This window comes from Barbus barbus (assembly GCF_936440315.1).
Source record: "Barbus barbus genome assembly, chromosome: 16".
Taxonomy (NCBI): domain Eukaryota; kingdom Metazoa; phylum Chordata; class Actinopteri; order Cypriniformes; family Cyprinidae; genus Barbus; species Barbus barbus.
Window position 1 is genome coordinate 13,328,682 of NC_136744.1, and position 27,752 is coordinate 13,356,433.

At 38.6% G+C, this 27,752-nt stretch overlaps 1 protein-coding gene across 1 annotated transcript in view; it reads left to right on the forward strand.

Annotated features, from left to right (window-relative positions):
- Window positions 1-27,752, forward strand: part of LOC306882266 (attractin-like protein 1) — a 268,000-nt gene that overhangs the window by 65,795 nt on the left and 174,453 nt on the right. Inside the window, exons 13-20 of the mRNA XM_079436781.1 lie at window positions 2,403-2,521; window positions 2,612-2,728; window positions 2,939-3,071; window positions 10,951-11,138; window positions 13,233-13,446; window positions 14,752-14,940; window positions 24,450-24,668; window positions 24,782-24,919. Coding sequence (XP_079292907.1) covers window positions 2,403-2,521; window positions 2,612-2,728; window positions 2,939-3,071; window positions 10,951-11,138; window positions 13,233-13,446; window positions 14,752-14,940; window positions 24,450-24,668; window positions 24,782-24,919 — 1,317 coding nt within the window. The remainder of the gene's footprint in view (window positions 1-2,402; window positions 2,522-2,611; window positions 2,729-2,938; window positions 3,072-10,950; window positions 11,139-13,232; window positions 13,447-14,751; window positions 14,941-24,449; window positions 24,669-24,781; window positions 24,920-27,752) is intronic.

Here is a 27,752-nt window from a genome sequence, read left to right on the forward strand (position 1 = left end):
TTAGACAGACTTTAAGTTCCAGATCTATACTTGCGCTCTTATTATTTCAGTTATTTTGCCTTTAATGTAAATAAACGTGCAAAAAATATACTTGATGAATATACTTGTGAATTTATTTTGATGTTAATTACATTTACTTACAAATTCATCATCATCATGATATGCTATGCTACTATAAAACTCTTATGACAAACATGTCTTCTAATATTTTCAATTGTTATGTATACAGAGCTGCAGCAGACACATATTAAATGACTTCACTTGGACCCATTGTGCGAGCTGTCACTTTAATACCGCGTGGTTTATATACACGTTGCTGCTGATTGGGCTGACATTTTTGACACACCCACCAAACAAGAGAAAACGTATCTCAAACCCCATTGCACACCGTTTCCAGGAAACATGTCGTTCAACCCGGAAACCATAGCAAAACATTGGGCACCAATGTGAGCCTGAACGTGCCCCAGGAAATAATCGGGGCGTTTATCAGAGAAGGGACAGAGTGGTGTAGAATAAAGGTAAATTATGGGAAAAATAATGCGTTTTTAAAAAAACTAAGCATGAACACATGTTTGACTGCACTCCATAAACACAATCAAGCCTAGAAAAAAAACAGTCAACCACCCCTCTAAGCAGTTTAGTCAGTATACATAATATACAAAAGTTATTTGACCACAGAATGGTGTGATTGACCAGTCAGCATGAAAGATACTCTACTGCTTAATTTTTTTTTTAAAGAAATGAATTAAAGTAATCAAAAGTAACAATAGACATTTTTTATGTCACAAAATATTTATATTTTAAATAAATGCTTTTTTTATTTATTTATGAAAAATCTGTGATCGTTACAAATGTTTACAAATCCTTTCAACTTGAGGGAATATCTATACACCTGGTTTACTATCCCACATCACTATCCCAGTGGGGTGAAGTTCACTGTACATCTCATTCAATTGTGTTAGATCGATAGCTCTGTATGTCAAATGCACACCTGGAGAGTATTTTTGCTTCCCATAAATCCTCTGTCAAGAGATTATTGTTAAGCCACATATAATCCTATTTACACTCGAGGAGGCTTATATGCAGAGCCACTCGCATGTTCTGCTTTACCTTGATGGCGCACAGCCTGTTTTCCACTGGGTAAATCCTGCCTGACTGTGGAAATGCCTGTTGATAATTGATTGAACAAAAGGTCAGTCAGCGCATAATAATCTCATAGCAATGTAATTATGATGGCGATGAAAACAAACTCCAGCGATTGTGGATACAGATGTTTTTGTCTGTGGGCAAAACTGGATTTGAGAGGATTACTGCAATTACCGCGTGGAGTTTAGAGGGCTATCAGAGGTGGACTGTACTTTAATTAAGTAATGGAATGACACACAAGTTCATGATGGATTATTCTGTATTGTGTGTATCTCAGAGACCTGTAATCGTGCAGTTTATCATTGTACATAGGCACTGTTTGGGTAGTTGCTCTCTGTATATACTGTACTTTACTATGCACTATGTTCCTGATATTATTATGTATTGTGTACACACACACACACACACACACACACACTCTCTACCATTCAAAAGTTTGAGGTTGTTGGGACTTTTTAATGTTTTTGAAGGAAGTATCTCACCATCCTCACTGCATTTATTTAATCAAAATAGCCTGAAACAATAACATTGTGAAATATTATTACAATTCAAAATAAGTATATAATATATTTAAAATGTAAGTTATTCCTATGATAACACATCTATCTATCTATCTGTCTATCTGTCTGTCTGTCTGTCTGTCTGTCTGTTTTTTAAAAACATTCACATCAAAATAAATGTTTATAAATGTTGAATCATTAGCAGTTGAGTCAAGTAAACGGTTAAACGAGTGTGAAGAATCTTTGTTACTCCTGTTTCTTTTCTCCCATCCTTCGTGTTCATTTTTGTCCTGGATTTTCTTGTTGTTTATTCTTTGAAACTGTTCCAGACAAAAGCTAGTTCCTGTGTGACCTCTCTTTCCCAGAAATAATGATGAAAACAAACCAACAAACAGAAAACATCCTCCCAAAAAGAAAAGAACAGGAACAACCCGTACTTATGTGTATGATGGTTATTCATGGTCTGAAATAAACAAATTCACAGTCAGTACAAAAGTTTTTACTCTGTCCTTGGCTCTTCCCCTCGATTCTGCGGTTTTAATTTTGCTGTGCCCTGTCCATGTCCACCTCCGCAGTTCAACTTTAGCCCTTACCCATGTGTCATTGCACACACTCATTTTTCACCACAGTTGTGAAGTGTTTCACCTTGAGAGCTCTGAGTCAGAACCTCGTTACCTCCAACCTCCAATTTTTGTTTTATGCTAATAAGTAGATATTTTTCTGGTCTCTGATGATTCTTGTTTTTTTTGACCACAGATTCAGATGATAAGCAGTGTCAGCAGTTTTCAGACTGTGCTTCCTGTACGGCCAACACCAATGACTGCCAATGGTGCGAAGACAAGAAATGCATCTCTTCTTCAAGCAACTGTACCGTGGTATGTCCAAACAGAGACTATTCTATTAAAAAGATTTGAAAGCATTTATGGCAGTTAAAATATGCTGTGCCATGTTTTGTCTGCATTCAGCTTACAATTGAGCTTGCCCGCAACCCTCGAGGTCCCCTGTACCTCAACCCTCCCCCTGCAATGCTTTCTGAGCACCAGCTGTCTATTTGGAGACCCGGTGTGCGCAAAAATGGCCAGGTATGCAGTAGCAGAGCTTAGAAAATGATTGATTGGCTTAGAGAATTAGCATCTGTAGCCTCTTGATTTCTCTTGATATAAATGCTCTAGAGGATTTCCATGGATTTCTTGCTTAAAGGCAACACAATGTTGTACAGTAAAATTTCTTGGCAAAGTCGCATTAAAATATGTAACCAGAAGTTATCTTATTTCCGTCCTCTTGTTTTTCAGTCTGTGAAGAACTTTACCAAATGCAGTGTTCGAAGTGAACAGGTTTGCAGCAAACTGGTGAACTGCAGGAGTTGCTCACTGAACATCAACTGTCAGTGGGAACTACAACAGCAGGAGTGTCATGCTCTGCCAGGTGAGTTGAGGAATGGTTGGTTGGACTGAGAGCGAAATTACATGTCTACAGTGACTAAAGTAGACATTTCTTCTGTGTAACTAAGGTTGATGTTGAGGATTTACCAAAAAATAAGAAATTAATTATTTTATTTAGCAAGGACACATTAAAATGATAGGTTCATATTCCGACCGCTAGAGAACGGTCTTCATCTCAGAACTTAAACAGTGACAGGAAATACAAGCATTAGGGCACGCCACTAATGTTAGCAAATAGTTTGCTGCCAGTAATGGAGGATTGTTCCTGTTTTGGTGTACAAAGCTGAAGTGTGGCGTCATTTGGGCTTTTGTGGTAACATCTGCCCTGGGACCGCGGTGCGATCGACACCTCGGTTTCACCGCTTGCCGCGTCCCGTAGAGCCGTTGCGTGAGGCACGACGGGCGTTAGGGTCGCCACGAGGCTGCAGCTTTCTCTCGTGTTGGGGGCGTTTTGTGCAGTTGGGGCGGTGCTCGCGTCGCGTCTCTGCGATTCCACGCGGAACATAAATACAAACTGAAAAACCTGTGACAAGTTGAAAGGTTCTGAAAATGTTCAATATCTGTATTTATTTGATTGTTTTACAATTGTTTTGTTTTCTTTAGGAATCCTGCAAGCAATTTATTTTTTCATTGATACTAAGCAGATGTAATTTTTTGTTCAGATCAAAATGTTATGATATTGTATATTACATTTGTAAACTTAAACTGTAAACCTTTAAAGCAGGGTTTAAAAATATATATGGTCTTTTTAAATGTATTTAAAATACATTTTATATATATTTAACTAAAGAATCCTTCTAGCACTTTAATTTTTGCCCCTTTACTCGTACTGCACAAAAAGTGGTTCAATAATGTTGAATGTTACACGGACTGATTATTGCAAATGCAGATCCCAGTGTGTTCTGGTTAAACAATTTTTATTTATTTATTGCTAAGGTTTGCAAATGGTGGTATGCTCTTAATGACAGCTTTCCTAAAAAATATATCCTATTCCTAAAATAAGAAATATCCCAATATATCGCCTTGCCTTGTCACCGATGGGTGATTTTCCCGTGGATCATGCCCCTTTTCTTCTGTCATATATAACAGCATGTTTTTATAGGCAGCTGTCCCTTTAAGACCGAATGCACAGATCCAATATAATGATACACATGCTATTTCTTTCTAACTTGTTTTCGTTCACTGACGATAAGTGACTGCGTTATCGAGAATGATTGTTGAGACATCCATTTTCACATAATTCTGTATGTATGCGTCTGTTCAAACACAAGAAAATGCGAATGAAGAATGAACTCGGTGTTCGCACGCGCTTATAAATCTGTGCGCGGGCGCCGTGTCCCGCAGCTGTGGCCACAGAAATCAGCGCACAGACAGTGAAATAAGTTCTATTCGCCTCGTCTTGCGCTGGAATGGCTTAAAATCACTCAAATGTGTAAATTGGCAAGTTAAAACACATACAAATGATAAACGTTCACTCTATGATGGTTGATTTTTGGAATTAGTCTGTTAATCACATGCGAACCGAACCTTGAGGTCTGGTCCGTACGGACCACGGATCAACTGCGATCAGTTTCACAATTGTGTAATGTTGGAGGTTGAATCGAATCGTTAAACATAACGTACACCACTACTATGATTACACTTAAGTTTGCTCTATATTATAATCACCTTTTAATAATTAGTGTGTGACTAACGTCTCCTCCACTATAAATTACCAGACTGTAAATGAATGGAGTGACGTCACTGAAAAGCTGCAGCCGTGGCGGGGATGATTTTTGGTGTGGCGGGCCGCCACGGCAGAATGAATGTAGCGGAAACACTGAAGTACAACCTCTGCTGGGCCTTTTTCACAATAGAGTCAGTGTGAATGTCCCACTTCAGGTCCTGAGAAATTGTGGTGCCCAGGAACCCGAATGACTCCACTGCAGTCACAGGGCTGTTCATGATGGTGAGTGGGGGGAGGGCAGGGGGGTTTCTCCTGAAGTCCACAATCATCTCCACAGTGTTGAGTGTGTTGAGCTCCAGGTTGTTAAGACTGCACCAGACAGCCAGCTCCTTAACCTCCTGTCTGTAAGCAGACTCATCACCGTCCTGAATGAGGCCAATCAGTGTGGTGTCCTCTGCAAACTTCAGGAGCTTGACAGAGGGGTCTTTAGATGTGCAGTCATTGATGTTGAAGGAGAAGAGCAGTGGGGAGAGAACGCAGCCCTGAGGAGCTCCAGTGCTGATGGTGCGGGTGCTGGATGTGTATTTTCCCAGCTTCACTAGCTGCTGCCTGTCTGTCAGGAAGCTGTTGATCCACTGACAGACGGAGGTGGGCATGGAGAGCTGAGTTAGTTTGGGCAAGAGGAGGTCTGGAATGATAGTGTTAAAGGCAGAGCTGAAGTCCGCAAACAGGAACCTCACAAGTCCCTGGTCTGTCCAGGTGTTGCAGTGTAATGCAGTCCCATGTTGACTGCATCATCCACAGACCTGTTTGCTTATGTAGGCAAACTGCAGGGGGTCCAGTGATGTCCTTCAGATAAGCCAAAACCAGTTTTTCAAATGACTTCATGACCACAGATGTTAGAGCCACGGGTCTGTAGTCATTAAATCCTATAATCTTGGGTTTCTTTGGGATGGGGATTATGGTGGAGCGTTTGAAGCATGAGGGGACTTCACAAAGCTCCAGTGATCTGTTGAAGATCTCTGGAGCTTTGTGAAGTACCCTCATGCTTCAAACACTCCATCATAATCCCCATCCCAAAGAAACCCAAGATTCATGATACGTATCGCATCGCCAGATTTTTGCCAATACACAGCCCTACTTACCATAAACGCGAGCTTCAGCTTTCAAGTTCGTTTTATCAGTTCAAGCCCGAAAGGGGAACAGAGTCGCGTGGCAGACACAGTGATGATGCTCATATGTATTTGCAGTACACAAGCCATGGTTAAGACTATTTCTGATCGGCTGTACACTCCACTGTAATGTGACCCTGTTTCCCTCACACACACACGCGTTACGCGCAAAACTCCGCATTTGAACAGTCAATAACAAATACTTGAACTAATAAAAAAACATACTTACAGTTGCTGATTCAGAAGCGCCATATTGTCATAGCAAAGTCGGAATTGACCTTTTATTTATTTATTGATTTTTTTTAGAAATAGCTTTCATGCATAAGCCAGCCTTGCACTCTACTAGGTTCACGAAACTGTCATCCATAAAATGTGTTTCACTAATTCGAACGTTTGGGTTGTGCTGTGTGTTGTAAACAAATCTTAACCAATGATTCCTAACTGCATCTACTTTCAGAAGGCCAAATAAAGTGTTTTTGCTTTGGCATAGAAACACACAGCGTCTCCCTGACATGTCTGCATCAACACTAATGCGGTTACTGAAACCACGCCTTCTTTCTTTGCGTGAACATTTGGGCGGCATAACGCGTATATTTCCACATCATGACATAGACATGTGGGGGCATGGACGAGTCTTAATTTTTATAAAGAATATCTCTTTGGGTTTGAGACTTTAATCTTTGCAACTTTAGGGATCTCATCTATGCACGAACAGCTTGTAACAATCCCAACGAGAAAGGAAAACTTGAAATCGCATCATATGACCCCTTTAAAGGGATCCCCGGGTATTAAGACATGTATAGTTTAATATAACGTATATTGATGTCTCTTATTTAAATATGTAGTAGAAAACTTTAGGTTACTCACGTAACCCCAGTTCTCTGATAACATGAGTGAGGTATCTCACTATGGGAATCGCCTCGGGCGTGACCAATCCTGGAAGCACCAATTACACCACATCTGTCGGATGACAGACCAATCACGACAGTGATGAGGGAGTCCCACCTCCCCAATATATACCACCGCATAACAGTCTCAGCATATCTCTTCCCCGTGCTACTGCAAGGAGGGAAGTGTGGTGAGATACCTCACTCATGTTATCAGAGAACCGTGTTTACGCGAGTAACCTAAAGTTTTCTTTCAAACATTCATTCGGTATCACACTATGGGATATAGACAACTCCCGTATTGCAGATATGCTGTCCGAAGCAGGCATGCCAACCAACTCAGTAATGTGTGATATATAACACAAGCCCTCCATGTATTAGTCACAGAATAGGATGGAGACATGTGAAATAAAAACCTCAACAACACTGTACGAGTGTTTTTTTTTTTTTTTTACACACTTAGGACGGAATGAGCCAACGAAGGCTCTGTAACATCCAGTCTATAAAATCTGACAAAATTGTGTGGCGAAGCCCAACTCGCCACTGCACAAATGTCCTGAATTGAAATGCCCTTAAACAACGCCCACAAGGTGGCTAACCCACAGGCACTCTGAGCCCTCAGCCCCTCTGGAGGACTTAGACCCATGCTATTATAACTCAATATAATAGCTTCCATCAGCCAGTGGGACAGGCGCTGACGAGAAATAGGTTTACCCTTATGAGAATCAGCCCATGAAACAAATAACTGATTAGTCTTTCTTAATCCCTTCGTCCTGTCCACGTAATGACACAATGCACGGACAGGGCACAAACAATGAAGCCGCTCTTCTTCCGACGAGGAAAAAGGCAGGGGAAGAAAAGCCAGTAAATCCACCTGTCTACAGGCAAAACGTTTCGCGGTCGAATGAGCCAATAGCAAAGCACCCTTTAGCGAAAGGGAAATGAGATCCCGCCTTGATGCGCTGGTCCCCACTAGAAAATACAGCAGAAAGAAAATATTCACTTTAACAGAGAGTATTTTCCCAACCAAAAAGCAGCCGCGTTTGGTGACGTACCTAAAAATCGGCTCGTCCATGAACAGTTTAGCAGCCACTCCACGAGGATCTGCTGAGGATAGCTTCCAAAAGATTCTTCACAGGGAAGAGAACGAGAATGAGGTAGGGACCGTTATGGAGTGGTATATATTGGGGAGGCGGGACTCCCTCATCAATGTCGTGATTGGTCCGAGGCGATTCCCATAGTGATGTTTGAAAGAGAACCCATGAAAATGTATGTTATTTAAAAAAATCGACATAGCTTTTGGACTATGGGGGGCGCCATTATTTTATGTGCACGGTACATTCTGCATCGATGACGTCAAATGGTTACACTGATACGATACCACATTGTGTGGCTTTTGGTTGTAATTTTCATTTGAAGGGCAACAAGAGAAGCAATGTAAGACTAAGACTTCACTGCTTTCCTAGCGATAAGAAGAGAAGAAAAGAATGGTAAGATGCCTGTGGACGAATAAAACTTCCTCAAGACCCGCTTCTTTTTTCTTTCCACTTTAGCCCTGATGCCTTTGAGGCTTTTAGTAGACCACAGCTACTGAGCTTACAAATGGCTGAGACAAGAAACACTATGCCATCTGTTCGGATGTAAACATGCCAACGCTAATCATGACCCGCGGCCGCTAGAGGAGTTTCTCTGTACGGATTTCCCTCGATATCCGGGGCGTTTAGACTCCATGGTACAGCATTTGGTACTCTAAAATCCATGGTACAGCATTTGATTTAAACCTATACTTATATCCATCGCCACCTGTAAGCTCTTTCAGTAGCTGTGTAACTCATCATATCAGTATTTTATTTTCCAAGTTGTCTATTCCTAGTTGTGTTGTGGTAAAAATAGCAACAGGTAGTGCTAGTAGCTCACTGAGTGCAACCATTTTACGTCATCAGAACAATGGCGCCCCCCCATAGTCCAAAATATGTGTAAAATGATGTGTTTTTTAAAATAACATAAATCTTTAATGGGTTTTCTACTCCATATTTCAGTAAGAGACATCATTTATGGTATATTAAGTCATACAAGTCTTAATACCCAGGGATCCCTTTAAAAAAAAGAGCAGCTCTTTTAAATTCTAATAATATTTGAAAATATTACAGTTTAACTGTATTTTTGATGCAGCCTTGGTGAGCATAAGAGACTTTTTAAAAAAACATTTAAAAAATCTTATCGACCCCAAACTTTTGAACCTTAGCGGAAGTGTCAAAAAAGTGTCACAGCTGTCTCTTTGATGGACCTAGGCACTGAAAACAGCACAGGGAATGGTCCACATGTTATAGATAATCAGAACACCAGCCAGTCACTAGTGCTCTCTACCTGTGATCATTTTGTGCATTCAGATTTGTTGACACTGTGTTTGCTGACCAGATGGTTTTTTGGGGGACACAATTTTGGAAAAGTTAGAAAAATGTCTGAAATAGTTTTAAGCTATTTCAATTTTACTCACATGCAAAAACAAAGGAAACAGGTTTCCACAGTCTGACGGGATCTCTACTTGATTTATTTGATCTGATCTAGTTTGAGAGCAGCAAGTGATGCAGTTGTTTGATGTGTTATTAACATTCTTGTGTCTCCCTTGGGAAGAAATGTTTTCTACCTACACTTTGTACCTATTCTCTGTTTTTTCCAGACTGCCTGTAAAATGCATGCACGTGCACACACACACATACACAAACACACATAACAGACATGCTCACAAATAGTCACTGATTAATTTTTTTTACACTTTCTTCACCAAGGCTACAGTATAAATCACAGTATTACTTTATATAAAAAAATTTCTAAATCAAAAAGTTTTTTGTAGGTTTAAATTAAAATTTTAATCCTATAAGATTTCAGTGTGAACTCAATGTATATGTACTGCATATCGTAATTTTTATAAAAGTAAACAGTGACTTTAATTTACAAAAGTATTTAATTAGTGAGTAAATAACCATAATTCATGTACATTTAGGGTTTATTCTGGTCATTCTCCTGCAGTCTCTCTGTGTCTGATATCAGGATCTTCTCAAGGACATGAGCAAGAAAGAATCGCTTCTCAGCTGTCATATTTCTGACTGATAGCTCAATTTGGAAGCAAACTTACACACAAATGAACAACTTTATCTGCAAAGGACATAAACTCTGTAGTAAAGACATGTGTATATCCAAGCATGGAAAAAGGGTGACCTTTGCAGCTGGATAGTACATCACATATGAGTTCTGACCTGGACCAGAAAGCCAGTTCCAAGTGCAGTAATTATTCAAGTTTGCTGAGTTATTTATCCATTCATGGCTGAGCGGCCTGTCAAGAAACCCAGGGTTTATTGTTCTTTTTCTTCCCTCTATTATTTATTTCTTTATCACATAACAGCCTTTATCTTACAGTATAATCAACCACATTTTATAAAATATACCGTTGAAATGAAAGGGGTTATTTTAATGCTATTTTTAGGTTTCATAATTGTCTATGACCATGTGCTTTTCTTTTTGTTTTGCTTTTCGGGAATTTGAGGGGTGGGTGTTTGTGGTTAACCATAGTCATGGTTAATTATTCAGTGCTGCTCAATTTAATAAGTTCAAACCCCAGAGTGTAGCATGGTCCTGAATGTTAAGGTGTAGTTTGATTTACATTTACTGTTCAGAAGTTTGGGGTTGATAAGAGTTTGTAATGTTTTTGAAAGAAGGCTGCATTTATTTGATCACAAATACAGTATTTTTGTGAAATATTATTACAATTTAAAATAACTGTAGATAATAATGTTTAGCAATCCTGTGATGGCAAAGCTGAATTGTCATCAGCCATTACTCTAGTCCTCAGTGTCACATGAGCCTTCAGAAATTATTATATGCAGGTTTGTTGCTCAAGAAACATTTCTTATTATTATCAATGTTGAAAACAGCTCAATATCTTGTGGAAACCCTGATACCTTTTTTTACTGCAATGAATAAAAAGTTCCAAATAACAGCATTTATTTAAATATTGTTTGCTTTATAATACATAGAAAGCTCCTTTTATCAATATCCTTATCAGAATGATTTGTGGAGTCTTCTGTGAGTGAGGTCTAGTTTGGACAGTGAATCCTGGATTTCTCTGCTTTTTTACAGCACATTTGTGCGGAGTGGGTTGGAGTCAGGTTGGAGATGCATGTCTGAGGCTGAACGCAAGCAAGGACAGTTATGATAATGCCCAGCACTACTGTAAGAATCTGGATGGCAACATTGCATCTCTGACCTCCGCCAGGCAGGTGGACTTCATACTGGATGAGCTGCAGAAGTATCAGCTGCAGGAGAAGGTGAGTCAAGCTCAGTCAATGACGCTTGTGTGCTAGTTTACGTTGATTTGTCTTTGTAATGGTGGGGTATTGATCTAGAACACACAGTCAACACTTTCCAGTTTTTCAGTGTTGCATACAGATTAGTTATGTCACCATGTAAAAAAAATCAGTAGTCAGTGCCAATATCAGTGAAATGTCATTGTTCTAGATACCTAGTTTTGCAACTAATAGCCTATTGAACACACTCCTTTGCTTATTGCAGTTAAATATTAATGCATACAATTTGTAATATTAATATACAATTTCAGTCATAAAAAAACAAACAAAGAAATAAATAAATGATCGATTGATGGATTTAAAAGCAGTGACTGTAGTCATAATTTTTTTCATGAATGAAAACATGGCCTTTTTAGTCTTTTACATTTAGTCATTAAGTAGATGCTATTTTCCAAAACAACTTAAACATGAGGAACATCATAAGCAATTTATTATACAAGGATGAGCTACAGTAATAATGCCTGTTTACATTCACTTAATACTTTGCCAAGACAGGAATTACAGCATGTAGAAAGACGTATATTGCTACTTTTTTTTTATTTTTTATATTTGCTTGGTATTGAAATACCAGTATTTTTAACATTTGTAAAGGCATTTTCACACCAATTGCAGTGTGAAAAAGTAAAGGAATAATGCTGACAGTGAGCTTTTTTTGATTGGCACAAGCTTTTCTGTCTGGGCAACTGATTTGTTTACCTAAATTAGTTCTCGATTTTAAGTATATTTGCCTAGCCCTGCTCTGAGTCCCATTTTAAAGTGATTATTTAAACACCCTCAAATGTCCTGACAGATATTTCTGTCCAAGTAAACAAACATTAGCATTTACAATTTACTTGGTAAGTTTCTGTGTGTCAAGTCCAGATGTAGTGCCAGCTGTTTCGGTTGTAGGTTTGTTTCTAAATGTAAGTAAAGCTTAAACCTCAACTTTACACGTCAAAAAACCTTACTCATGCCTTCAGTAAAGAGCCATTCTGCAAAAAATCTGTGGAGTCCCCTTGGTGCTGCGGTGTAAATATTTGTCATGTGTTAATTAAAAGGAAAGGAGTGACTCGCTGCGTAATCCGCTCCCTCGCTGATTGCGGTGTGAGCCTCGGTGTTTAAGCAGCTTTTGTCCTTTGAAGATTAACACAGTTTTCTAAAGGACCCACCTTTGATGTGAAAAAGATTCACATGCGCCGGTTTCTCAGTTGCCACTATTTTTTCTCTTTTCTGTCACTCACACAGACAGTCACACTCACTCCCGGTGGCTGCACAAACTCTCAGCAGATCTTAAACCTTTTAATCAAAGCACGCAAGACCTTTTCATACAGGGAGGTTGTTAATTTGAATGGAAAATCTGAGAGGTTGGGTTATGTCAAACTCAGTTTGTTTTGCTTTGAATTGATAATTAAACTGTGCGTTGGCCTTTTGCCTTTCCTTAAAGAAGACAGACAGAAAGAAAAGGTGTATTTATAACACCATAACACGTCTTATGCACAGGAGACAGGCTTATTAGCCATCAAAACGTCAAGGTGCACTGAATGAATGTCCAGCTGGAAGTCTGTAATGTGGCAAATTCGAGTTCAAATTGAGTTCAAATAGCAGTTTATGAATATGAACTCTTCTCTTTTATTTCCCTGAATTTATCGCATCTGTAAATATGACAGTCTGTTTGTCGTTTTAACTTCAGATGTCTTTCTGTTCTTTACACTAATGTTCATAATCAGAGTATTTATGAACACAGGGCGATAGCAGTTTATTGAACCTGTGTTCAAAGTGATTTTAATGCATTTAAACAAGCTTTATGTTAGATATATGGCACAGTCACATTTTAGTATCACATTTAAGTGGAAGGAGGACAACAGTTTTTCAAATAATAATAGCTGTAAGAAATTTTAAAATCAATCCAGAAAAAATACAAAAATGCTATTCATAGAAGAGGTCATCGTATTGCAGATTTTATGCATTCTATGTGGAATTTTACTATATGTTTCACTGGATTGTATTGTGCATGGATGTGTGTGTGTGTGCGTGTGTGTAAAGAAGACATGAACAAAGCCGTTTTCTCTCTTGCAGAAACTAACTCCCTGGGTGGGTCTAAGGAAGATAAATGTTTCATACTGGGGGTGGGAGGACATGTCTCCCTTTACTGCCAGCACGCTGCAGTGGTTACCAGGGGAGCCAAGTGACTCAGGCTTTTGTGCGTACCTGGAAAGAGCTGAGGTAGCTGGACTCAAAGCCAAACCTTGCACTGCCAACACCGAGGGGCTGATCTGTGAGAAGCCAGTTGGTGAGAAAAGTTTTCGTCGTTTTTTTTTTTTTTTTCTTGTTCATCTTTCCTTTGTAATATGAACCTGGAGGTGATTCAGCGCCTGTTCTGTGGTGGATGATGTTCTTATACATCAAACCCAAACTGAATCCGCTCCCACAGAAAACTCACCAGAGTTCTGAAGAAATGGGAAGTCTGGCATTTACACAGTTCTACACATCCTTTTTTATTAAATTTTATTAAATATATTTGGTCTTAATTTGATAATGCTTTCAGTTAGCAATTTGGGTGTTGTATTCTTAGCTCCGCTTACATAAACTGTGTTTAATGCCAAATCCACAGATTTCTACATATTTTCCCTTGAATTTTATGCAGATCCAGTCTAGGCCTGCTCTTGGCTTTATGTATATGTGAATGTGATTCGGTGTGTGCACCATAATGTTCTTTTCCATATATGATGTATTGAACAAATGACTAGGTTTTATGAAACAATAATGTCCAGTTAAAACAAGGGGCTATATTTTCTTTTTATAGACTTTTTATTGAAATTTTTTGTGTACGCTCTCAAATGTTCTGCTGCCTTGGCTGCAGTATGTCTGTTGGACCTGTTTGAAACACTCTGGAATAGAGACTCAGGGGAAGCACAAATTAGGCCTTGAACGAGAGTTGGACACTCCCCCCTACAGATACGCAAAGAGCATAAAGAATGAATGTCAACTGGTCCTCCCCTCTTCTCTGTGTTTCTTCTGCTTGTTTTCATGTCTTATTTACATTATTCTGCTCATTGTGCTCATTTCAGTTGCTTCTTTTACTCTACAGGAGGTAACAAACAGACAATAAGAATAGTCATTATCATGATTGTAATAAACATTGTCATCTTTACGTGTTGATAAAAATACAGAATATATATTATTATAGCTACAGAGTTTTACAATGGAGTGCAAAAGTCCGGGACCACACTGACATGTAGGATTTAGAATGTAATTTCAAACAAAGTTTTAGTATTAACTTTGATCAAATTAAAATTTGAGTGAAATATTATTAAAAACATATTTAATATTGCTGATTCTCAGTTACTAATCAAAGTAAATTTCTTGACATTGATCATCTGACTTGTATACATGTTCTTGCTTCCATTGAACCACAAGAAGCTCTTTGGATCATTCTTGATCTTCAGGTTTTACACAAAGTCTCAGACTTTTGGACCTCACTGTATATTTATCAGGAAATTAAATGCAATTCAGTTTTTTTTTAAATATAGTTTGACAATATTTGTTCAGTATTTTAAATGATGTAATTCACTTAAAGGTCATTTTCCTCCCTCAGTGAGCCCAAACCTTAGCGTGCGTCCATGTAAGATTCCCTGCGCCCTGCGAACCAGCTGCACCAACTGCACCAGCCAGGCCATGGAGTGCATGTGGTGTGGCAGTACCAAGCGCTGTGTGGATTCCAATGCATACGTCATCTCCTTCCCTTACGGCCAGTGCCTGGAGTGGCAAACTGGAGACTGTGGCGGTGAGTGCGGGCTCATACCATCAAGGACATGCACATTAAGACACATGGCAGACAAGAAGCTGGAATTTTGAGTACACACTATTGTGGTGAACACACACAGCTTCTAACTCGTTTACTTTCTGCCTTCTCATTTTTCCCTTCTGTTGTGAGCCTAAGGGAGATTGAGTTCTGAGAGAGCAGATGCTGTGAACACTCAGCCCTGCTGCACAGGCAGGTATCAAACTCACTATAAACTCCTGTCATACTCTGACTGGCCTCCACTGGAAAATCTATAAATTATTGGCGTCTGTCCAGCCTTGCACATGAGACAGAGACCCTGAACAAAGAGAAAAAAGTCTTTCTGATCTCAGTCTCAGACCTTTCATCTAATTCAGACTTTTGACTTGTGGCATGAAGTCTGGTCCTCATTGTAGGTTTTCTGACAAAGAACAACCCGCTTAGATAGCAAGAGACCTGATTTAGGGATGGGCATTTTCCAAAAATGTTGCATTCGAATATTTGGGCAAAAAAAACGAATATTCGTTTATTTAAATGAGGTTTAACGATAAAGACGCTATTTTATTTTTTATGTCTCAAGATTATTTCACTATCAGATGCGCTCTCTTCTCGGCTCAATCGGAGTACAGCTGCGCTTACCTGCAGTCGTGAATGCAGTGATGGACAGCTGTCTTTCCTCGGCTGATAGATGTTTGTATGATGTGATTTCTCATTGTGGTGGTGAAATTATGATAAATCAGTTTCACCAATTCATTTGATCGGAAGTACATTTTGCCAGATCATTTAGTAAGATCATTTTGATCAAAGAAAATTCAAACTTCGCGGGGCAGATGACATTCTGTGATTAAATACTCTCAACTTGTTAACACGCTCCACAGCGCCACCCAGTGCATTTAGTTATATCTGCTTTATCATGGATTCCTTATATATTCGAATATTTGTGCACGCCCCTAATCTGATTGTCATGTAAAGTGACTAAACACTCATTGTTTTTTGTTTATGTGCCATTTAGTGGTTGGGTTTTCTAAAACAAATTAAGGCAACACTGACCAAAAATTACTTAAAGGGATCATTCACCAAAAAATGAAAATTGTCATCATTTACTCACCCTCTTGAAATTGCAAATTTCTTTTTTTTTCTGTTGAACATAAAAAATCAGCGCGTTCACGCACACTGTGCAGACAGAGCAAGAATGGCAGACAAACATCAACAAAGCGATCTTCCTTCCTGGTGTTGTGGCCCAGCAGTTCCCAATTCCAGTCCTCGCGCCCCCCGCTCTGCATATTTTCCATGTCTCGCTTAGTTAACACTTGTTCAGATAACCAGCTCGTTAGAAGTGAGCTACGTGCATGAACTGTATTCCGATTGACATGATCCCTACACAGTGTTCATTGCTCCCTACTCCCTGAGCAGGGGAAATCCGTTGAAGTTTATTTCACTTCGGAACATTCACGTCTTCACACACAGACGAAACTTACTAGAGAAGTGTGAAGTGTGACATAATATACAGTACCTCTGTAAATAAATACAATTTAAATTCACGTCTTGCACACTTTAATGCCCTTTGTATGGAACATATACGCTCGCTTTGAACTGGAATCATGGTGGAATATCTGGTGATGTCCACTTTGCAGGGCACTTATGACTTACGGTCGAATAGAGCAACCTTCAGACGTGATAAGATATACATATGAAATTTGCTGAGCAGGGAGAGTGCTAGGACTGTAATTGGGAACGGTTGATGTAGGCTGTTGTAGTAATTTAATGTTGTCTCAGGCTAAAGTTAGCATTTTCCGAGATCTCTTACTGCACCTTTAATATATAATCAGAATATAACAGCATAATAATGCAAGAAGGCCTACACACTCTCAAATGACAACAAACGTTTAATTCTTAATCAGGGAAATGAAGTATCAAAATATTAGAAACTTTAAAAATCTTAAATACATGGTAAAATAAATATTTTCTAACAAAAAGTGCAAAGTAACAAGTAGAAAAAAGAAAAATGCACAAAGAAGTTGTATGGAGATTTGTCCATCTACAGATTTTTTCCAGGACCTTCTTTTCTCTGTAAATTAAGGGTGCACCGTGCATACTATTGCTGAAAAACACAATCACTACTTAGCAGTCAGATGTTGTATGCACAAAGGCACAGATCTCTAAACAAGGCCATATCTGCAGTTTCTTTTAAATTTGAAGCATTTTTTAAATTTGAACTAGCACCTCATGACTACACCACATTATGTACGAGAAGCTGCAAAAGATACAGGTGCAAGTGGAATGCAAAAAACATGGTGACATTCATTTTTATAAAAATATAATTGGCAATTTATTGCGTCACCAAAAATGATTGAGGTCATGTACATATATTGTGTGATAAGTCGATATATTGATTATTGCAACAGGCCTATTGGTAACAGAATAATTTTGATGACCATTGACTTCCATTTTATGAAAAAAAAAATAGACATTTCTTGAAATATCTTTTGCTGTGGATTTGCTCCATTTTCTGTTGTAGCGCCACCTATGGGCAACATTTGATGTAACGTTTTCATGCAGTTTAGCAAGCTACTTGTCCAGTTGCCTGTGTTTGTCATGTTTCATGAAGTTTGGGCTTTTCTGTAGATATAGGTCAGTTTGTTAAATGGTGCAATGCCAGACACATTAATTAACTCACCTTTGCAATGCTTTGATGCATCAAAGTGTCGAGAGTAGCAGTGTGTAAAGTTTGGTAAAGATCGGACGAATGGTTTTGAATGATTAGAGGGAGTTTATAAGGATATGTGAACTAGGGGTTGCACCGACTAGTCGACTTCAGTGCTCTGCCATGACGCTTTTGGCTTGACATCGACTAGTCGCTGGTCCTATAGAGGGCACAACAGTGTAAGAAATTCACATTTACGCACCGTTTCCAAACAGTTAAAATGACAAATTAATTCATACTCTGAAAGAGCTCCACAAGACATGTGTGATTATATTACTGGATGCTCGAAATTGAACGGGAGAATGCACGTTTTAAACAGCTTATTGCACAGGTACGTTAATCGCATTCTAATCTAACGCGCTGCTGCACTGTAACGCACACACATAGGCTACAGACAGTAGCGCGTACAATACATCACGCACAGATCGCGTGCAGATTCAGAGCGGAAATGTATTGTCAACACTGTTCTGTGATTTCTCAATAAAATAGCTTAGAAACTGAAAAGTTCAAGCATATATTTCTTAATAACTAAATCCCACAGGTTCACTACTAGTAGAGAGACGCTGCCAGGTAGAATTAATTCACACACGCAATTGCTCTCACTAAAGTATTCATTCATATGAATGTAATTTTTACTGTGCTACTTATCAGTATCTGATTTTGAATGAGCAGAAATCTGTGAGAAATATAACGACCCAAAGACACAAGAACTGATAAATATAAGCTGTTGTAGGAGCATTAGCCATGTGGGCAGTGCTGTGTCACATGCCATAGCTGTGCACAAGGTGTTTGTTACAGCTCCAGACTTATTTGTTCATTAATGACGTCATCAGCGACTAGTCGACGTCGACTCGACTTTCATCAGAAAAAAGTCGACTTTAAAAAAATCAGAAGTCGTTCAACCCCTAATATGAACATGCACTTTAGTGGTGGGATTTATCACTATGCCACAAAATGTGTTGTCTCTACAACTTAAGTTTTCTGAGGTACAGACATTTAGGGCAGAAAAAGAATAATAAGAAAATCGTAAAACAAACAGACTAGTGTTTAGCACCTGTGGGGCTTGGACTGACACAGAGCAGCCTGATTCACACCCTAGCCAATCCCAGCGCACCTCATCACCTGAATACTGATCACCCATACCTGTTGCTCATTCACCCAGTCACTACTTAATCACTCACAGCGCCTCACTCCAGTGTCCGGTCTCGTTTATACCTTTTGGACTCCTACCTGATACAAGTGAATACTCCAGGCGATATCCTGATTGTGTTGTCTCCTGTACTTACCTCCTGTGTTCTCTCCAGAGTGTGCTCATTGTCTCCTTGTTCTCTGCATCCCGGAACTAGGCACTGGAGTGCTCATATCACCTGTAAGACAAACCTTAACATCACCAACCTCATCAAGAAACTGAAGTATCATTGTCCTGGTTACTCACCTGATTCATCCTGCTCATTCTGCTGTGTGTGTACAATAAATCTGCTAACTAACATCTCTGTGTCTGGGCATCGTTTCGTAATTTATTTATTTTTTGGCAGTAAAATAATTGCACAACAGTCTCTGTGAAAAGAAAATCTTTATATGTTTTAAAAGAATATACCAAATAGCAGTTATTTATTTTATCATTTCAGGTCCTTGAAAACCCAGCTTTGTTGCTGAGATATTTTTTAAGTGCTTTTATTTCTGAAGTTGTGTAAAGTCAGCCAATCAAATTTGAACAGGTGATTTCAGTCTTGCCATTTTTATGTGCATCATGCTTCAGTGTGAAAACTTTGGGCGGTCCATGGGCACGGCATCTGAGTCTGAGGCCGAGGCTGTTCAGATCTCTGCTCAGTTACTTTATGATTCAACAGCTCCTTTAGTTCCTTCTAAGTAGATTTGCAGAAATATCCCTATACACAAAAGCGATATCATGTGGTCCAAAACAGCACAGAATCATGCCAAAGTATCTGAAATGACTGATTGTAATCGTCTCAGAAAAGCCTTAGGAGTAGCTGACGCGGACCTACCTTGTATAGTCATCAGCAAGTTTGTAGACGCATAGAATCATTCTTTCCTTCTGCATTAAGAGGCACTGGAGCTGGCATCGTAATGTGGTGTAAATGAGCAGCTGCAACGGGGACGAGAATGAAAAATAGATATGCAGTCCAACTGAGAGGCATAATGCTTAATAACCAACATATTTCTTCAGAAAAAAATACTACTACAAAAACCTGACAGGCGAAATTGCCTGTCTGTAGTGTCTCAGGAAGCTGAAAGTCTTTCATGGCCTTGAGACCCTGAGACCACGGCCTCTCCTTCCATTCGCCATTATAGAGTTACACAGATATTACTGTTCTTTCTCTGTGGATGTGCTGGTCATTGATTTTATCTGCACTGCAGAGACTAAAGGCCTCCAGTGCATTGTTAACTTGGATGTTGATGGTTGCATTTCATAGAGGCGATCTGTCAGACAATAAACATCATTAAGGTCAGCTCTCTGATGGAAGTGAATTGCTAGAGGATATCTTTTCCTCCTCCAAGGAGTCGGTTCATGGGCAAAGCAAATATTTTGCTGCTTGATTCTTTGGTTTGAAAGGCCCCGAAGATGTAGCTGTTGTGATGGAGGATAATTTAATTAGAGAAAGTGCAGTTTTCATATTTAAACAAAGCTCTAGACAGAGATACAGAAACAGTGTGACAGCATGATAATATGCACCTAATCAAAATGAAAATGAACTTCTTCACTGGCTCAATATGCTCAGCAAATATAGCCTTTTGAATTCAGAAGTTGAGATAATTGAAATGCCGTATTGTACAATGCTCCAGCGTGTTGTACGTCAGTCACGTCCATTGTGCTGTACTGTTATGGTACGAATGAGTTTGAAGTCTTTTTGTTTTTTGTTTTCAAAAACTTTTTAAAGTCTTTGTTATTATTCAGTCTTTAAAGACACAGACAAATGTGTGAATGTTCTTCAGGCAAAAAGTAAAGCCGTATGGTGAGAACTTTCCTCCTCATCCTTTCTGTTCAAACATTATCTTACAATTCAGTTTTTTTTTTTAAGTCATTGTGGATAAAAGTTTCCACATCAGAATAGTTTCACAAAAAATATTTTTTCGGTCTCATATGTCAGTGTCAGTCTCATATGCTCACCATGGAATTTATTTGAATTAAATACAGTACAGTTATTACAATTTAAAATCCAGTCTTCGGTGTCACATGATTCTTCAGAAATCATTGTAATATGCTCAATTGGTGCTCAAGAGACATTTTTCCATGTTGAAAATAGTTATGCTGCAAAACATTTTTGTTGTGATTCTTTGCTGATTTTTTTTGTAAAATTACAAATGTTTTTACTTTCACTTTCAACCAATTTAATATGTCCTTGTTGAATAAAAGTATTGATTTCTTTAAAAAAAACACACAAGATGAGGACTTCAGTTTTATTTTGCATGGCCATTTTAAGATTGCATACCCAAAGACTTGCGATCAGCAGTCTATGCAAATAAAAACCCATTATTTTACATATTGAGGGGGATGTTCCTCCCTCGATATCTATGTAGTTATGTTTCACAGACCAGCAATAACGCTATTAAAATCTTTTCTTGTCTGCTTTATGCTTGTTAATCCTGACTGCAATCTATTTTGACAGGTGTCCATGTCCCTGGTGGACATTTCCATGAGACCGATGTTGTCCTAACTGTAGACAGAGTTTTCGTGTTGACATTTGGCCAGACATGCCTCGGACAGATTTTAATTTAGAGTTAAATTTATACATATTTCAATACTTGTGTTAAAAGTTCCATTCGAAGGAATGAAACAATAGAGTTACATTGATGTCTGATAATCTATGGCGTTAATAATGTCCCGCATGTAGTTATGAAAAACATAGGTAAATCAGTTCTCATAGCTACTGGAGATTTCACGAAATGGCTTTTTTTAAAGTCTAATAGCTGAACAAGTACCACTAGCAGCTTTCTATGTTATAATAAGAACTTATTTCTAGATTTAATTAGGAATTTTTAATGACCTTTTGTGAAACTTCATTTTGAATCTGTGTAAAGACCCATCAGTGTGCTTATTAAGTGAAGGCAACTTGGTACTTTTTAGGGGAAAAAAAAACACAACATAGTGAGTTTTGTATAGATTTGCATATGTAATGAATGTGTAGGTGTCCTTGGCTAAAGATAATCTTCCTATTTTTTGCAAAACACAAAAAGGGAAAGGAGGGAGCAAGAGAAAGTGAGAGAGGAAGAGATGAGAATTGTGTTTGTAATTACGAAACACCTCTGTGATTGTGCCGAATACATGGCATAGAGAAATGAATCATTGTACTGGGCGTGAATAATGCAGGAGGAGTGAGGAGCTTCTGGGTAGAGAGTTCACCTAACACATCTGTGCGCTGTGGAAATCTAGATCAAGAACTCAAAAGAACATGCAAATATGCCCAGAACCTCTACAGAATGTCAGAAAACTTTTTCTCATTTGATGTATTATTAATTTATATAAGATGTTTGTATACATCCTGCAGTAATCAGAACAGCTTCAATTCACCATGCCAGTGGTTTGGTGTTCTTTCTGGTTTTATTATAATTATTTGTAAATATTAATTTTAATATTAGTATATTTTCATATTAAATAATAGTTTATTTTATGTTTAATTTTAAACTTATGTACTCATTAGAACAATATTTAAACCTGCTGTTGTGATAATGGCCAGAAAGACTCCTTGTAGATTATAAAACTTTGCCTTTCAAATTTCTAAACAGAATCTCTTTGTCTCCAAACAGCACATTTTTGAATATTATAAGGTAGGTGAAACTGTGGCACTTCAAAGAGTCTTATTTTCACTTCTGAGTATCACACTGACTGTGGCAGGATTCTCTCAGGGTGCCTTTCTGCTCTGTTTTTAATGACACTCTCCACATCTTCTAGAATCTGCCCTCACCATTAACCCTGAGACACTTTTTGACCCTCGCACTGTCTGAGGACCCATTAGATGGGGTCTGGTCGAGGAGTACATTGATGGCCGCTTCTTCTGTCCCTATTGCCTGCATATATTTTCTGCTCCCACACACACAAATGTCTAAAAATGAAAGGAGGTCATTACTGAGGGGCTCAGGAAACTTTGTTATAGAAAACCCCTACTGGCAGAGAAAATGTAAATCATATGACACTCTCCCATGTGTCTCAAATGTCCTGCACTCTGAATGTCAGACACATTGTATGAATACACATTCATAATGCAATGGCATAAAAACTCGATTTATTTTGAAATTAAAAGGTCAGATACTAACACGGAGTCGGAGTACATTTCAATGCTTGCAATAAAACTGATATAGAATAATTCTAAATATAAACTAAGAGTTTCTGCAACTTCTTGGAGGTGCTAACACTTTGCTTTTTGTTTTTTTTCCCCCTTTGTGAATGTTACACGTATAGATCTGGCAGTCTTGCGAGTTTCACTGACAGACTGTGAAAATGCATTTGCATTCTCTTATTTTCTTCGTCTTGGGTTATTCAGATAAAATAAGATGGTGTTTGGGGTCTCTAGGACTTTATTGTTCTCGTTTTATGTCTCTCTCTCTCTTTTTCTCTGTCAGCTGCTCCAGTGACTGTCACTGGACTTTTTAGATTTATCTGCTGGAGATCAATAAGATAGCTCCTGTGGTGGTCTTTTCTGTTGGGCCAAACAAATAATTGTTTGCTTGACTATAAAAACATCACTTTAAATGCCATATTTAATCCACACTTCAGTGGGAAGCATTAAAGCTGGTTATTTGCACTGAAGGGCTGCCTCTACTTATAGGTGAGGTTTGTAGTTAAGAAAAGCCGAAACTGTTTCATCGTTGTTTGAGTATGAGAAGTATGTAATGTATATGATCTTACATACTTAACCTAGATGTTTTGCTACTAGCCTGCAGCATGTTCTCTGATGGCTTTACTCAAAGTGATGTTACTTGATATATTATTGCTTAGTTAAAAGGTTACCAAGTTATTTTAGTATCATTTATTTACTATTATAGTACTTATTAAATATAGACTATGTAACTTTTGGCCCACTAGCTGTTATAAAATACAACTGCATACTTCTTAAAGAAGAACATTATTTTGATTGTGCTGAATGTCTGTAATTTCCCAAGAAATCTGTCCCGACTGCTATAATATATAAATAATTATTATAGGTTTGTAAGTGTTAGTAAAATAGTGTAGCTTTAATATTAGCTTTTTTTTATATTTTCAGTTTAATTTTAGATTAAGTCATTTTAATGTACTTTTTGTCATGTTTATCATTAGTAGTATTATTGCTGTTATGTATATATAATTACACTGGTGGCCAAAAGTTTGGAATAATTAAGATTTTCTGATGTTTTGAAAGTTTCTTTTTTTCCAAGGCTGTGTTTATTTGATCAGAAATACAGTATATATATATTGTGTAATATTACAATTAATAATAACTGTTTTCTATTTATTCCTTTGATGGAAAAGCTGAGTTTTCACATGATCCTTCTAGAAACATTATAATACTAATTTGTATTTACGTATTTTATTATTTTTTTATTTCACTATTACTATTAGTAATTTTTGTATTTCCAATTGATTTATTTCATCTCTAATTATCAAATGCAATTTTTTTCATTTAATATTTATATTTAATTTTAGCTCTATTTAAGTTAACAACATTTTTTAATAGTTTTATTTTAGTTAACAAAAACAACGCTGAATGTTACTGATGCGGCTGTGGAGGTACATGAGGCTAAAGGGTTGGCAAATACTCATTTATCTTAGATGAATTTTAGATAAAGTAATTCAAGTCTTCTCTCTCTTTAGCTCAGAACTGCTCAGGTCATCATACATGTGGTCAGTGCCTGGAACATCCTGACTGCGGTTGGTGCGGAAACCCTACAGACACAGGTCAGGGCCAGTGTATTGAGGGATCATACCGTGGACCAATGAGGAGCCTGAGCAGACAGAGCCGAGAGAGGGTATTGGACACCAGTGTCTGTTCAAGAGAAAAGGGATATAACTGGGCCTACATAACCTGCCCAGGTAAACATAAAAATATGCATGTTCACAAATATATGCACTGATCACCTGTAATTGATGTTGTGTGTGAAAACAGTCTTATCAAATGAACACACTCCTCTCACTGTTTGTTTTAGCATGTCAGTGTAACGGCCACAGTACATGTGTTAACGGCAGTGTGTGTGAGCAGTGCAAGAATCTCACAACTGGGCCACAGTGCCAGATCTGTCTACCTGGTTACTATGGAGACCCCACAAATGGAGGGAAATGCCAAGGTGAGATATTTTTTTTATGTGCATGTGTACAAGTATTTGTCTGTGTGCTTGTATGTATCTGCGTTTGAAAATCAGAGTCTCTCTTTTAAGCATGCATAATTTTGTCTCTGTGGGTATATGTAGATATATAAGATATTTAGCAGAATATCCAGATGTTGTTTTCCATAGAATGAAAGTGAATAATAAATATGGCTATCAAGCTACAAAGAACACAAGTGCCACAAAAGCAGTCCATTTAATCGTGCCATGCATTTCAAATATTCAAATGACAGCTTAATAGGAAGAACAAAGCAAAACTTAAAGGGTTAGTTCACCCAAAAATGAAAATTATGTCATTAATTATGTCGTTCCAAACCTGTAAGACTTTCGTTCATCTTCAGAACACAAATTAAGATATTTTTGTTGAAATCCAAGAGCTTTCTCACCCGACATAGACAACAATGGAACTGACACGTTCAAGGCCCAGAAAGGTAGTAAGGACATCCTTCAAATAGTCCATGTAACATCAGTGGTTCAACCGTAATTTGAAGCTACGAGAATACTTTTTGTGAGCAAAGAAAACAAAAGTAACAAATTTATTCAACATTCATCATGGTGCTCTCGTTAATGGCAGCGGAGACTGGCCTGGAAAAGACGAAATTGTTGAATAAAGTTGTTATTTTTGTTTTCTTTGCACACTAAAAGTATTCTCATAGCTTCATAACATTAAGTTTGATCCACTGATGTCACATGGATTATTTTAATAATGTCTTTACTATCTTTCTGGACCTTGAGCAAGGTAGTTCTGTTGCTGTCTATGCAGGGTCAGAAAATTCTTGAATTTCATGGAAAATATCTTCATGTTTGCTCCGAAGATGAACGAAAATCTTATGGGCTTGGAATGACATGAGGGTGAGTAATTAATGACAGAATTCACATTTTTGGGTGGACAATCCCTTTAAGTTGTTAGTCATTAAAGATTTAACATTTTAGCAATATACAGTATATAATAATTTCAGGATGGCGTTAGAATGGTATAATGGTATTTTATATGTATAAATATACTGTGCCCGTTACATATATATGTGTGTGTGTATACTAATTATATACGTTTGGGATTTGATTTCACTAAAAAGGACAGCAAATGTGCCTCTACCAGACTGACTAGAGGGAAAAATAATACTTATAAAATTTTTGTATGAATGTGTGCATAAATGGATGGAATCGACTAACCAAAAACTTGCCACTATATTTTTTGTTTTAAATGTCTTTCCATATTATTTCAGATCAGTTATGGTCTGAATGATTGTTACATAAATCGCCATGGCAGGGAGATTGTGCAGAGTGTGAATTCTGTGAAAATTTGAGACTCTGCAGGGCAAGATAATGAGTGAGTCTGACCAATTTCTGCCTGGGCAACCTGATAAATAACATAATTTTCATGGAAGAAAAAAATATTGGTTTGGAAAGATATGAGACGTGTCACAGATCAGCAAGGCTCATTCACCTCCCAATCACAACGCACTCCTTCACCTGAGTATTAATTGCACACACCTGCACTTCATCAGATCCCTCATCAGCCTGCACATAAAAGCACACACCTCACACCAGCTCATTGTCCGATCTCGTTTCCTTTCGAAGTGGACTGATGCTACTACAGCTACTAACCTGTGTACTTACCTTGATCTTCTACTTACCCCCTGTCTCATCTCCAGCGTGTTCTTCACAGCTCTACTCCATCGTCTGTGTCTCCAAGTATCTCCACGAGTGTGTCTCCCCTGTCCAGGTTTGTGAGGTGTGTGCTCCGTCTCCCCTATCCACAAGTTCCTGTGAAAGCAAAGGATATTCCATTATCACCCTCATCGTACTACTATACCTGTTCATTGAACTTGTTACTCACCTCCATCAGCAAACCGCTGACTCCACCGATTGCAATAAAACTCACCTGTTGTATTCTAACCATCTGTCTGAGTCTGCTTCTCTAACAGAAGATCGGACCAAAACCGAGGGATACCTGCTGTTTCGAGCTTTTTCTTCGTGGCCAAGAAGGACGGAGGCTTGCGGCCTTGTATCGATTACCGGGCACTTAATAAGATCACCGTCAAATTCCGTTATCCTCTTCCTCTCGTCCCAGCGGCACTCGAACATCTCCGCGGAGCCACCGTCTTCTCCAAGTTGGACCTCCGCAGTGCGTATAACCTCATCCGGATACGCGAGGGGGACGAGTGGAAGACTGCCTTCATTACCCCTACTGGCCACTACGAGTATCGGGTGATGCCGTATGGATTAGTCAATGCCCCCTCCGTATTCCAAGACTTTATGCATGAGGTTCTCCGGGAGTTTTTCCATCGATTCGTCCCCGTCTACATTGACGACATTCTCATCTACTCCCGGAGCATTGGCCGAACATCGCCACCACGTTGCGGAGGTCCTGAAACGCCTGAGGGAATTCCAACTGTTTCTCATTAAAAAATGTTCCTTCCATCTACCCTCAGTGCAGTACCTTGGATACTACATCGACAGCGGTGGCATCCAGATGGACGAGAGGAAGGTGGAAGCCATTAAGACCTGGCCCACTCCTTCTACCATCAAGGAACTCCAACGCTTTATAGGATTCTCCAACTTCTATAGAAGATTCATACATGACTACAGCATCATCACCAGCCCTCTCACCAACCTCCTGAAGAACAAGCCCAAGTCTCTGTCCTGGACACCTGCCGCCACTGAAGCCTTCGAAACCCTCAAGAAATCCTTCACCAGCACTCCACTCCTCATCCATCCCGATCCTGGGAAGCCCTTCCTAGTAGAAGTAGACGCTTCTACCACCGGAGTACGAGCAGTCTTGTCTCAGCAG